The 11,201-nt window shown below is 56.2% G+C and overlaps 5 protein-coding genes across 5 annotated transcripts; 1 reads left to right on the top strand and 4 right to left on the bottom strand.

Annotated features, from left to right (window-relative positions):
* Window positions 1–2,525: 2,525 nt before the first annotated feature.
* On the bottom strand, window positions 2,526–3,454 carry K452DRAFT_244373 (uncharacterized protein). The gene has a single exon (XM_033537946.1). The coding sequence runs from the start codon at window positions 3,247–3,249 to the stop codon at window positions 2,908–2,910; it is 342 nt and encodes a 113-aa protein (XP_033400622.1). The 5' UTR covers window positions 3,250–3,454; the 3' UTR covers window positions 2,526–2,907.
* On the bottom strand, window positions 3,343–5,188 carry K452DRAFT_295479 (uncharacterized protein; the record flags this gene model as incomplete). Its single annotated transcript, XM_033541818.1, has 5 exons — window positions 3,343–3,363; window positions 3,433–4,518; window positions 4,574–4,909; window positions 4,971–5,120; window positions 5,174–5,188. The coding sequence occupies 5 exons, from the start codon at window positions 5,186–5,188 to the stop codon at window positions 3,343–3,345; spliced, it is 1,608 nt and encodes a 535-aa protein (XP_033400621.1).
* Window positions 5,189–5,968: 780 nt separating this feature from the next.
* On the bottom strand, window positions 5,969–6,807 carry K452DRAFT_324736 (uncharacterized protein; the record flags this gene model as incomplete). Its single annotated transcript, XM_033544724.1, has 3 exons — window positions 5,969–6,609; window positions 6,663–6,735; window positions 6,790–6,807. The coding sequence occupies 3 exons, from the start codon at window positions 6,805–6,807 to the stop codon at window positions 5,969–5,971; spliced, it is 732 nt and encodes a 243-aa protein (XP_033400620.1).
* K452DRAFT_131959 (uncharacterized protein) lies at window positions 6,660–7,755 on the top strand. The gene is made up of 2 exons (XM_033535295.1): window positions 6,660–7,038; window positions 7,205–7,755. Exons 1-2 carry the CDS (start codon window positions 6,912–6,914, stop codon window positions 7,552–7,554), a joined length of 477 nt encoding a protein of 158 aa, XP_033400619.1. The 5' UTR covers window positions 6,660–6,911; the 3' UTR covers window positions 7,555–7,755.
* A 779-nt stretch (window positions 7,756–8,534) lies between these two features.
* Window positions 8,535–10,130, bottom strand: K452DRAFT_222049 (uncharacterized protein; the record flags this gene model as incomplete). The annotated part of the gene is made up of 1 exon (XM_033536545.1): window positions 8,535–10,130. One exon carries the CDS (start codon window positions 10,128–10,130, stop codon window positions 8,535–8,537), a length of 1,596 nt encoding a protein of 531 aa, XP_033400618.1.
* Window positions 10,131–11,201: the final 1,071 nt, after the last annotated feature.

Raw genomic sequence — 11,201 nt, 5'->3', positions numbered from 1 at the left:
CCCCCGGTCCCTCCCACGGTCCCTCCCCCCGCGGACCCCCCTTTTTCAGTACCGCCAAGACGCGCCGCGGAACTGCCAGGTCGGCATAAGATTCAACTGCCCGAACACCGGCCTAGGGCGGGCTAGATTCGGGGTCGGGGTCGGGCCGGGACAGCCGGCTGGAATCGCGGCGGCGCCGTTGAGCCCCCCACCAGCACCAGCACCGCCGTTAAGCCCATTCCCACCGGCGCTGCTAGTAATACGAGCAGCAGCCGAATCAGCACCACCACCACCAGCACCCACACTTCCCCCCTCCCCCCTCTCCCTCAACGGGACACAGTACATCCCCGCCGCCTCCTCCCGAGCCCTCCTTACCCTCAGCCTCCGCTCAGCAACCCCCGCCAACAGCACAAATACCACCACAACCGCCGCGGCGACCCACGTCGCCCACTGCGCGAACAGGGCGGCGGGCTCGGCGCGGGCGATCGCGTGCTTGTAGATGCCTGTCTCGAGCAGGACGACGAAGACGGCCCACGCGGCGGTCAGCGGCACGGCTTGGCAGATGTCGAGGAGGCGGTCCGTCGCGTGCGTGCTGTTGCTGTTGCTGTTGGTGCGGCTTGTGCCTGTGGGCGAGGGGAGCAGCTTGCGCCAGATTGGGAGCGGTTTGGTGGGGGAGGGTTTGGGGGGGTTGCTGGTGAGGAGGATTGTTAGGGTTGGGTGCGCTGGAGATGGAGGGGTGTTGGTGGTTGGTATGGGTATGGGTATGGGTATGGAGGGAGGAGCGGCTGTGTGTGTGTAGTGTGTTGAGTGTTCGCGCAAAATACTCACCTCTTTCCCCAGCGGCCCCAACGCAGACGGCCGTAGCAATACAGCGCAGTCCACAAGACGCCAGTCAAGATAACGAGGCCCAGCAAACCCGCAGCGACAGTCTCGAGCCAAACAGGATGAATAGCACGACCACTGGCAGCAACAAAAGCGCTCGCCTTCAGCGACGACGGCATCGGCAGATCCAGCAGCGCAAGCTCACTAGTCCTGCGGATGCCGTAGTTGAAAGCACCGGACCACGGCCTCGTGGTCCCGTTGCTGTCAAGATAGCAGACGCCAGTAAGCCAGAACGCGGCGTCCGACTGCAGCAGGACGGCCGACGCGACCTGGCCGGAGTACTCGTAGTAGAGGTAGACGAAGATGGTCAAGATAGTGAGGACCAGCCAGCCGACCACATGGCCCCAGACGCCAAAGAGGGCGAGCAGGCGAAACGGAGGGCCGAACGCGCGCGTATGGCGCAGCGCGGTCCAGAGGGCGACGGCGACGACGGCCGTGCAAGCGTACATGGTCGCCGGCACAAAGTCGCGGTCGACGAACTTGTTGGCGTCGGCTTCCTGCGCGCTCAGCATCGCCGCCATGTGCACGAACGACGTCAGCCCCGTGCTCAGCAGCCACAGCTGCGCGATGCTGCGGAGGGGCGAGCTGCGCGCGGCGCCGACGCTCGCGACCAGCGTCACGTACATGAAGTAGCGCTGGAGGTCGCCGTAGGGGCCCGAGATCGGGAACCCGCATGCCTGGATCGGGCAGTCGACTAGTAGCGGCTTAAGCTGCTGTTGCTGCGTGGCTGAGGCCGCGTCTCCGCTGGCGAGCCCGCCCACTGGTACGCGGGTCCATACGCTCGTCGCGATGTCCACGCTGCCGGGCGAGACGGCCGTCACGTTCGCCGTCGTGTTGGAGTACCATGAGATGTTGCTGGGGCGGACATTGATGATGCGGTACGTGTTGTTGAGGTAGGAAAGGGATGTACACAAGTCCGCAGCGACGGGGGATAGCGCCATCACGGCGACAACAACAAACAAATAAAACAACAGAAAAGCAGTTGGAGACAAGGTCGGTTTCTTTATGCGCTGCCTGGGCGCTTCTCGCCGCCCCGTCACGGCAAGCCCTTCGTCATGCTCCTGAAGAAAGGGCGCGATCAACACTGCCGTCGGTTGGTGATGCCTAGCTTTGGCTTTGGATTAATGGTATGTTGAAAAACTCACACAAACCCTTCTTCCATGTCCCTTGTGATAGGTTCGTGGTCACCAGAACAGCTACCTGTTCACGCTACCGCGGTTTTGCCCTCTGCCATCGAATCAGTTGGCCCCGTCATGAGCATTCCTGCCCCACGGTCGCCGGAAAGGGATGCCCAGATGGTCGAGTTGATCCAGCCCTCGTTACCTGGTTACGACCCTGCTCCCTCATGCCGAAACCCCATCTTACGTTTAGCGTGAGTATGCTATGCCGATCTTCAGGTGGACGGAAGTGAATGGCAAATTATTATTTGTCGCAGACTCGAGACAGCCTCAAATCCGTCTCTTTTAGCTCGAACCACCAAACAATTCCCCCACCCCTCCCGTTCACATGGGAAAGCGCATCTCGCAATTAGAGCTCACCAGCTCCGCATTAAAATGGATGGGTGGTTCTGACTCACACTCTACGCCTGTCTCTATACCCACAAGCAGTCTCACCGGCCGCACCTCCTCAGCAGTGGACGGCACAGATAGATGAGGACGCCATTACCACAATAAGTATACATTCAATCCCGCGGCAAATAAACTCGCGCGCTGCCGTGCTTAAACGCAAACGGCAGCACCCCTAAACATTAGCAATTCCCACGCCTTACCACGGCGCACACCCATCTCCGCAGCCATCAGCAACCCTAAAACAACTCGTGCCTCAACAGAAAGCACTGAGACAGACGAGAGAAGAAACCACAAAAGACAAGAAACCGAATCAAAAGAAGAAAAGACATAAAAACAAGAATATGACGAGTAAAATTGAAGAAATGAACAGAACAGGTACTTTACGCTAAAACCCCTATATCCAATCCCAACCACAAATCCCAAATCTTCCTTCATATACCACAAATATATAAGAAATAACTCCTGCAACCTACTACACCTATATAAAAAAGCAGGACCCGGATATCGAACGCTCTCTGTCCGAACGACGGCCCAAAATCAATACGATCACCCAAGGAGACCGTAATCGGAAGACGCGAAGCTGAAAAGAAGATACAATCGACAAGATGAGAGAGAGAGAAGAGCGAAGAGGTAGAATCGGATATTTCTTTGTTGCGTGTTGTGTATGTTGGCTTGGAAATTTTTTTTTTTTCTCGTCTTTTCTTTCTTTTCTTTTATTGTTTTTGCCCGTTGTTGGTAGTTCACCGCGACATCCGATTCGGCCGCAAACCGCTCCATACCCTAGAAATGGACATAGACCGCCGAACATGCGCTTTCTCATGTTCGCTGAGTATCATCGGAAGAGAAAAAATCAACATCAAAGAACGCCGTGGCCTCGTGGACGCATAGTCTTAAAAAAAAAAAATTCGAGCACCTACACCTCTTGCACCCAAACCTGCAAAACGAAAAGAGCAATGTTAGCGTCTATTCTTCATCGAAATTGGGTATCCAGGGCAAGACTTACCTCCATCTTTCCCATCTCTGCCCGCTCTCTTTTAGCTTCTTGCTTACTGCTCATGATGGCCATGTCCAGATCGTCCTGGTCGCTCATGGTAATCATGTCATTCTCGTCCCTGATCTTGATCTTGAAGTTCTTGCGCAGCGCGAACTTGTCCCGGATCTGATCGACGAAAAGGACGAACCGCGCGTTCGGCTCGATGAAAACGTAGCGCGTGTCGTCGGCGTGCACCTTGACGCGAATGGTGCGCATGCCGGGCTGGCTGCGCCGCTGCGCCGACTGGCCGCGCACGCGGCTGCTGCCGGCGGCCGAGGGGCGTCTTGTCCGCTGGCGCGCCGGAGGGATGATGTCGAAGTCGCCCTCCTCGACCGACGACTGGTCGTACGGGTCTTCCTCTTCTTCTTCGATGTACATGGGACGCACAGGTCGGGAGCGGGACCGCCCGCCGCCATACGGGTTCCTGTTCGGGCCCCGGTCGTACATGTCGTACAGCTCGTCGGGGTAGGAGTCGTCTTCCTCGTCTGAAACCACGGCCCGGCGCAGGGGCGTCTGGCGCGTGCTACGGCTCGAAGTCGTGTCCATACTGCGCGAGGACGAGTGAGAGTATTCCCTGGTGGGACGCGGGCGTTCTGACATGGACCTAGTAGGTCTCGGGCGGGAAGGAGGCTGCTCGAATGCGGCGCGTCCGAGTTCCAGCGGCGCGGGCTTACGGTCCGACGAACGAGTAGACTGGGTACGACCAGGAGAGGTGAGTTTTCTGTTCTCTGCCTCTGGCGGCGGGGTCGGTGGAAATACGTTGCGGTTAATTGGCGGCTCAGACTGCTGTCTTGACCTGCTGGTCAAACCAGGCTTGACGAGGTTGGTGGCCGCATAAGAAATCTTGTCGTCAGGCCTATCGTCCTTCGCTGAGCCGACAACGCCATCGTTGAGCTTCTTAATCTCCGCACCAGCAAAGCCGGTGAAGGCATTGTTGCGGTCCGTGGCCGCCACGAGACGGGCTTTTCCGAGATAATCCTTGGCCTTCAAGTTCTTGACCTTCGCTTCGTTCGGTCTGTAGACGATTCCAACCGGGATGGAAAAGACGGTGTATCCCTGTTCCCTGTCAGATACTCCGCACCATATGCAAGATACCGCCACCCCTGCTTACTTCCGCCTGCTCCTCGATAGCTTCCTCGATAACATCATGGTCCGGGACAACCTTCTCCTTGGCGGCAAAAGACAGGTCCTGCATACCAGCATCCTTCTGTTGCAAATAAATGTAACAAAGACCGCGGTTAAACAGGACCTCGCAAGAATACAGCTTGAACTTCAAGCCCAGCTGCTCGTAATCGATGTTGTTGTTTCCGCGCAAATACAGGAGTGTGTCGTTAAAGTTGGCCAGAGCCTCTTCGAAATCGCCCATCAGGAAGTTGGAGACTCCTTGCTGGAAGTAGGCCACGGCGAGGTACTGGTCCAGGCTAACAGCGCGCTGATAGCAGACCACCTGTTACAGGCGTAAGCATGCGAACATGACCCCCCAACACTGGCGATCTCCGGGAGCTTACGGCTTTCTCATGTTCGCCGAGGGTCGCGTGGATGACGCCGCAGTTGAAGAGGATTTTGGAGGTGTCGGCGATGGCGTCGAAATAGCTCAGGGCTTCGTCGAATTCGTTATTATCGTACGCGGCCAGCGCGGCCACCCAGGTCTCGATTTCCTGCACGGCTGTGAGTCAGTCTCTGGGTCGGCGCGGGGTCGTAGACAACGTACCTGCTTCAACGACATGGCGGGCGATCAGGAGATCAATGGGCAGCTTGGGTGGTAAAAGCAAGCAGATATAATCAAGAGATGAACGGCAGGGATGGGCGGTTTGTGTAGCCGCCGGAGAGGGTCCAGAGCATGCACCAATAGGACGGCTGCGCAGCAGAGAGGCGGGGAGCTCGGAGCAACTGATTAGGGCGGCGATCGGAAAGACAGTAAAAGACAGACGGGGAACAGCAGGTGCGAGGAAACGGGGGGACGGCAAAAGGAGAGGATATAGGCGCCCCGAAAAACGGCAGCCGGCAAGCGAGTGGAGAAGGAGGAGAACGAGAGAGCAGGACGTCCGGCGCGTCGAAGCAGGCGGCGATGGGCACTGGTGAAAAGGCCCAGCGCCAAGCTCGGCTTGTCGCAGCTGTGTCGGGCGTGTGCGGGGGCCTTGATTGGTTGTGCGTCGGCGAACCCTCACATCCACGGCGCGTAGAATCGCGACAAGTCACGCCCGAGAGCCCTCCGGGTTAGCGGCTACTTGCAAAATCGCCAGATGGGCAGGTGACCGCGAGAGCGAGCCTCACGGCGGTGTGCCTTCTCATCATCTTGGCGTTGAAACTCTGCTGCCTCATCTCTGTGACCTTCGACTCGGGTTCCCAGACACACGTGACGTTATATTCAATAGCTTGTGCTACGCCCGCTCCATCATCCGCAGCCGATCGCCGCTGCATGAAAGCTTGACCTGCTTGGTCCAACTGACATTTGGCTGTGACATGCTGCTCTTCATGCTCATCTGGGCAACTGGGCAACCCCTCTTCAGAGCATCCCCCGCTCCACTTGCTCCTTTCGCTCTTCCCACACCGTCTTGCCCGAGCACGAGCAAACCGTCTTATCATTATCCCACACCCCCGCGCTCCTCGCAATCACCCCGACCAGCGTATCCGCATCCTCCTTGTCCAACGCCCCCTCCTGTTTCCGCGACACCACCACGCTGCGCCCGATCATCTCCCAAATCTGTATCGGACGGTCCAGGAAGACGCTACCGACGCCGCCCTTGTTGACCTCGACTGTGCCAAACACGCCCCTAATCGGCCGGTTCTCCTCCTTCGCCTTGACCGCGTCCCACACGCCGCCCGTCGACGCCGCGCCCTCGGATATGTCTCCACGCTCGCGCACCGTCGCATAGTAGGTCCCGGGCGAGAGCCCGCGGATGCTCAGGTCGATGATGGTCAGGTTCGCCGCAACCTGTACCATGCGCACCAGTCCGCGCACCTTGTCCGACACGCTGGTGCTGTGCGTCTCGAGGATACAGACGGCCGCACTATCCGTGGCGCCGCTGCCTCGCAGGATGGCATCGCGGCCCGTCGATTGGATCGCGGCGACTATCGACGACGGCGAAGCCGTGCCCTCGATGGACACGAGCTGTTGCTTAAGGTCCGCGTCGACCTTGCTCACACCTGCCGTGAACCATGAGCGTACGTCGTGGCTACCGACTATAGCCTACACGTACCTCCGAGATTGTAAAGAGAAGTAGAGACATCTTTGATACAAGCTTCGCAGCTCAGCGGAACCGCAAACGTCGTCTGCCAGAGATCAGCAACCGTGCTCTAAGCGCAATTGTCGCAAGGCGAGTGTACCTGGAAGGAGGGTATCATGTTTGCGAATAATAAAACGGAGCGCTAAGGCCAAAGGGCAAAATGTAAAGGTCGACAGAGGATAGCATCTTCGAGAAAGTGTCGACTCGCTTGGCTGTCTGGTGATGCGGAGGCCGGAGCGGAGACGGATTGGATTTATCATCAAAGCTCGCCTTCCGAGCTCGGCAAACGATACTCGGCGCACGGATCAAACACGTCAACTCTTTGTCGCCCAACGACCACCCCGCGTAGGTATGTAAATAAATAAACTGACAGCATGTCGTTCAAAGACAACAGCCAAGTACCTCATCCGCACGCTTGTACGCACAAGAATCACTTCGGCCAACACAATTAGAAAACTTTCAAACTTAAGTTCCAATCAATAAAATTCACGACCTCTGCTAATTGATCAATCGAGCCTCAAGCGCAAACGCAACATATACAACAAGCGCATCAAGCACCCTTCAACCGATCAGTCTCCTATCCACGGACCACCAAAAGCCACTTCTCTCTTCTCCATCCTCCACAAGTCTCAACCAAATCATCTTTCTTCTCGCTCATATCTCTCCACTCTCACATATATCAATGCAGCTTTTCTTGCTAGACGAAACCCGCGAAACTCCGCACGCTGCATGGGCCCTTAAAAAAAGCATCAAACCGCAGTGTATCAAATTTGGACCACAGATGGTATGGTGCAGCAACGGCCATGCGGTTCGACTGCTCGAACCGCTCTCTCAAAACGCAGACAAATCGCGCGAAACACAATAGGGGATATGGCGCATCCGAGTCCTACCAGACCGGCTCTTGCAAACAATAAACAGATCCAAAGAAAAGAAAAGAAAAGAAAAAAGTGTCCATACCGTGCTTCACATGATGACAGCCGAACTGTGCAGGCAGATATGTCGCCGAAAAACGCCGATGATGCTAGTTGCCTTGGTTGCTGGTGATGATGTGAGATGACAAAAAAACAGAACATAGTGATGATCGCAAAGGCCCCTCGACTCATCTGACAATGACGAGAAGACTTTGGAGGAAACGATGATTGTAACGGATCCCACTGCTGATCGTCGTGGTGATGATGATCACTGCATTTTTAGTCTCCAACTCGCAACGGTGGTACCGCTAACGAGGTAGTGTATCATCAAGGTTGTTGTGTGACGCGAGTTGTCATGCCGCTAGGACCAGGGTGGAGAGCCGGAAACGAGCCTACAATAGTGAGACATCCATCGATCATGGGTCCGAACTGCTTGTCTTTTCTCTGCGGTTCTCGAAAATACCCTCAGATAAGCTTTCTTCTTGCAGGATGTGACGCGGCTGATGTGGCACTACTTGTTGACAGCTGCAATGCAGTAGGTACGTGCAGGACCTTGGTCGAACAATCAAAAGCGTTTCGGTGACAAGGCTGCTGCTGTGCATCTACTCGGCGGAGCGTACGGCGTACCACCAGGCGAGGACAACAGTGCCGACGAACAAGAGCCAACGCTGAACGGTGACTGAACGATCTATAAGACTGTACACGCGCTTCCACCACGCCTGTCAGCGCAACCCAAATACCGTATTAGTTATGATTTATTCCGCGCGCAAAGCTGGCGGAATGAAAGATGTGGGGGAAGAGATGAGGGAGTTGGTTATCAGAACCAGGAAAAGAAAAACATATAGATGGAAACCTGACAAAGTCATAAACTTGTGAAAAGTATGACTAGACGCGAACATGGAGACAACGAGACAAGATAAAAAAGCGGGACCACTCACCACCGTTGGCTCTCAATTCTTCTGATCCATCCCACCACGATCTTCAGCCTCTCTCTTACGCTGGTAGTCTTCAGTAGTAGGTATTTCTCTTCCTCGGCGATAGGCAGGATGCTCGCGAACCAATACGGGAACAAGGCAGGGTCGTCCGGTGGTCCACCATATGCATCCAAAATGCGTTGGTGTAGCCATGGCGCGCTATTGGCACGCATCCGTTCGATGAAGTTGACGCCGATGAGTAGCAAATCACGCGTCGAGAGACTGCTAATGGCCGCGGCGTCATTCGCGTTGACGGAGGTGGTTGAGCCCTGCGCTTGCTGCTCCAGCCGCCGCCTTTCCTGTTCTGCGAGCGCGGCGCTAATCTCTTCGGCCTCGAGACGCTCTTCTTCCGCAAGGCTCACGTCCTCGACGCGGTCCACGCTCCCGATGATGTATCCGTCATGCGGCGCGTAGCCCCTGACTTTGAAGCGAGTAAGACCTTTCGTCTCGACCAAACTCCGACCATCGGGCAACATCTGGATATTTACGATCTGAAGCATTGTGCCGTATTCCCTGAACTGAGTGGGGCCAAGGTTGCCCTGGTTTGAGGCAGACCGATTGTACATCAGCATACCAAACTGACCGTTGCCCTCCATTGCGCGTCTGATCATGAGGCGGTAGCGGGGCTCGAAGATGTGCAAGAAGGTAGGCATTGCGGGAAAGCTGAGAGTGCAGACGAATAAAGAGACGTCGAACTCGGGTGCGCCGTGCTCTTCCATCTGTACAGCTTCTTCGCGGGCGGCGACGAGTTCCGGGCAGAGATTGTTCAGGAGCGAGTCCAAGCAAGCATTACTTGGTTGACCCCCGAGAGAGGGTGGTATGGTCAAGGCGCGTCGGCAGACCGGGCAATGGTTCGTATGATCAAGGGCTCGAGCAAGACAATTCCGGCAGAACGTATGGCCACAGGACGTCGTGACAGAATCCAGAAGCATGTTATAGCAAACATGACAATCCAGTTCCTTGTGCGTACCCTCCCTCAATCTGTCCAGGATGTCTTCGTCGATATCATGGTAATCGCTTCCGTCCTCCGCCAATGAAGTATATGACACTTGTGCCTTGATATCCAACAAGCCCTTCTCAGCCAGTATGAATGTCGCTATCAGACGACCTCCGTAGAGGGTCATCGACCTTGGTTCCACCACGCTCTTTTCATTTTCAGTCATGGGTGTGTCCGGGTAGGGTATCTCTTCGAGTATGATTGGGGAATGTTCTGCGGCGGAGCGACTCGATTCCACAACTGCGTTAATCGACTCCATGACCTTGGATAAGGTCACATCGACGGTGCAATCTCCAACGGGGTGTTCTTTTGTGCAATACGGTAACGGGCATTGTATTCCATACAAACGGTCCTGAGTAGCGGGATATGATATGTTTTGCCTTTGGTATGGCTCCGGAAGGCATTGTCGACAGAGAGAATGGCCGCAAGGAAGAGTGACCGGAGTCCTGAAAGGCCGTGAGCATTGGGGGCACTGGATGAGCCTCACCAGGGCTCTGGCGTCCTCGTGTGCAGCTAAACCTCGCTTCCCGTCATCCGCGGCGTCACCGCCGCCTCGCATAAGGGCTGCTGCGTGGCCGAGTGACAGGTCGAAGGCCTTCTCTTCACTGTCTGTGAAAGAGTGCCCTGTAGCTCCTAACAGACTCATCCAAGCAGATTGTCCTTCTCTTTTTGCAGCACGACCAACTTATTCATGCACCCGTGGCAGGGATAGTATGCGTCAATGGTCGAGGATGTACTGGCGATCGTTGGGAGGCGGGGACCGGCAAAAGAAAGAGCGGTTTCGGGTGTGTTGGCTCGGACGATGGTATGACCAAGGGATGAAGCGGGAGCCCGAGCGTGAAGAGAGGTGAAAAGGATGAGGTCACCAGGCGGCGCCGAGACGAGGGCAAAGTGGTGGCTGCAACAATATTCTGGAACCAGGGGAGGGCGCGTCGGGGGCGGGCGGCATGCCCGCCTCAGGGCCTAGGTAGTAAGTATAAGTGGTGGTGGAAGTAGAGTAGGTAATCAGTGAGGAAGCAGAGGTGGCACAAGAGGCATAGTCTCGAATCCTCTTCTATGACGCGAGGACGAAGGAGGTGGCGGAAGGGCGACGGGCGGCATAAGAGAAAAAGTCGACGGTGTCATATTGTCGCTAGATCGGCGATTCCTGGGTGTCGAATCCAACAGGGCAACGATCCCGGGCGCGCGACGTCTGGCTTTCGATCGGCCCTGTCAGCGCTTTGTCGCGTGCCTTAGCCCATCTGCCAATCCAGCCCGCCAAGTGCCGGCATCAGCGAGTAGCGACTCCCATTTTCCGGGCCGCAAGCAGACCGTTGCTTGACCTGGTAAAAAGAAACGCTCTGACAGCCCAGACGACCCTGTCGATCGTCCTTTTTTGGAGCCGTCGAAGCGTCATCGAACACCCCGCGCCGGCCAAACGCCCCGCCGCCCACCATCGGCGACTGCCACAGCGTCCGCCGACCTCTCACCATCACCTCGATCCTCTTACGCCTCTCTTTTTTCTTTTCTTTTCTTTTCTTTTCTTTTCTTTTTTTTTGTTCTGGCACGACTGAGCTGCGCGGGCGCGACGTCCATGTCTCGGATTGGGGCAAAAGTGCGGCGAAAGTGCGGCGACGGCGGCGGGTTTCAA

The sequence above is a fragment of the Aplosporella prunicola genome (genome assembly GCF_010093885.1).
Source record: "Aplosporella prunicola CBS 121167 unplaced genomic scaffold K452scaffold_5, whole genome shotgun sequence".
Taxonomy (NCBI): domain Eukaryota; kingdom Fungi; phylum Ascomycota; class Dothideomycetes; order Botryosphaeriales; family Aplosporellaceae; genus Aplosporella; species Aplosporella prunicola.
Note: the sequence above shows the minus strand (reverse complement) of the source record. Positions and strands in the feature narration are given on the sequence as shown.

Coding starts and splice junctions, on each gene's coding strand:
- K452DRAFT_244373 (XM_033537946.1), bottom strand. CDS start 3,249: ATGAGAAAGCGCATGTTCGGCGGTCTATGTCCATTTCTAGGGTATGGA.
- K452DRAFT_131959 (XM_033535295.1), top strand. CDS start 6,912: ATGCGGAGGCCGGAGCGGAGACGGATTGGATTTATCATCAAAGCTCGC. Junction 7,039..7,204: donor CCAACGACCACCCCGCGTAG/GTATGTAAATAA, acceptor TGATCAATCGAG/CCTCAAGCGCAAACGCAACA.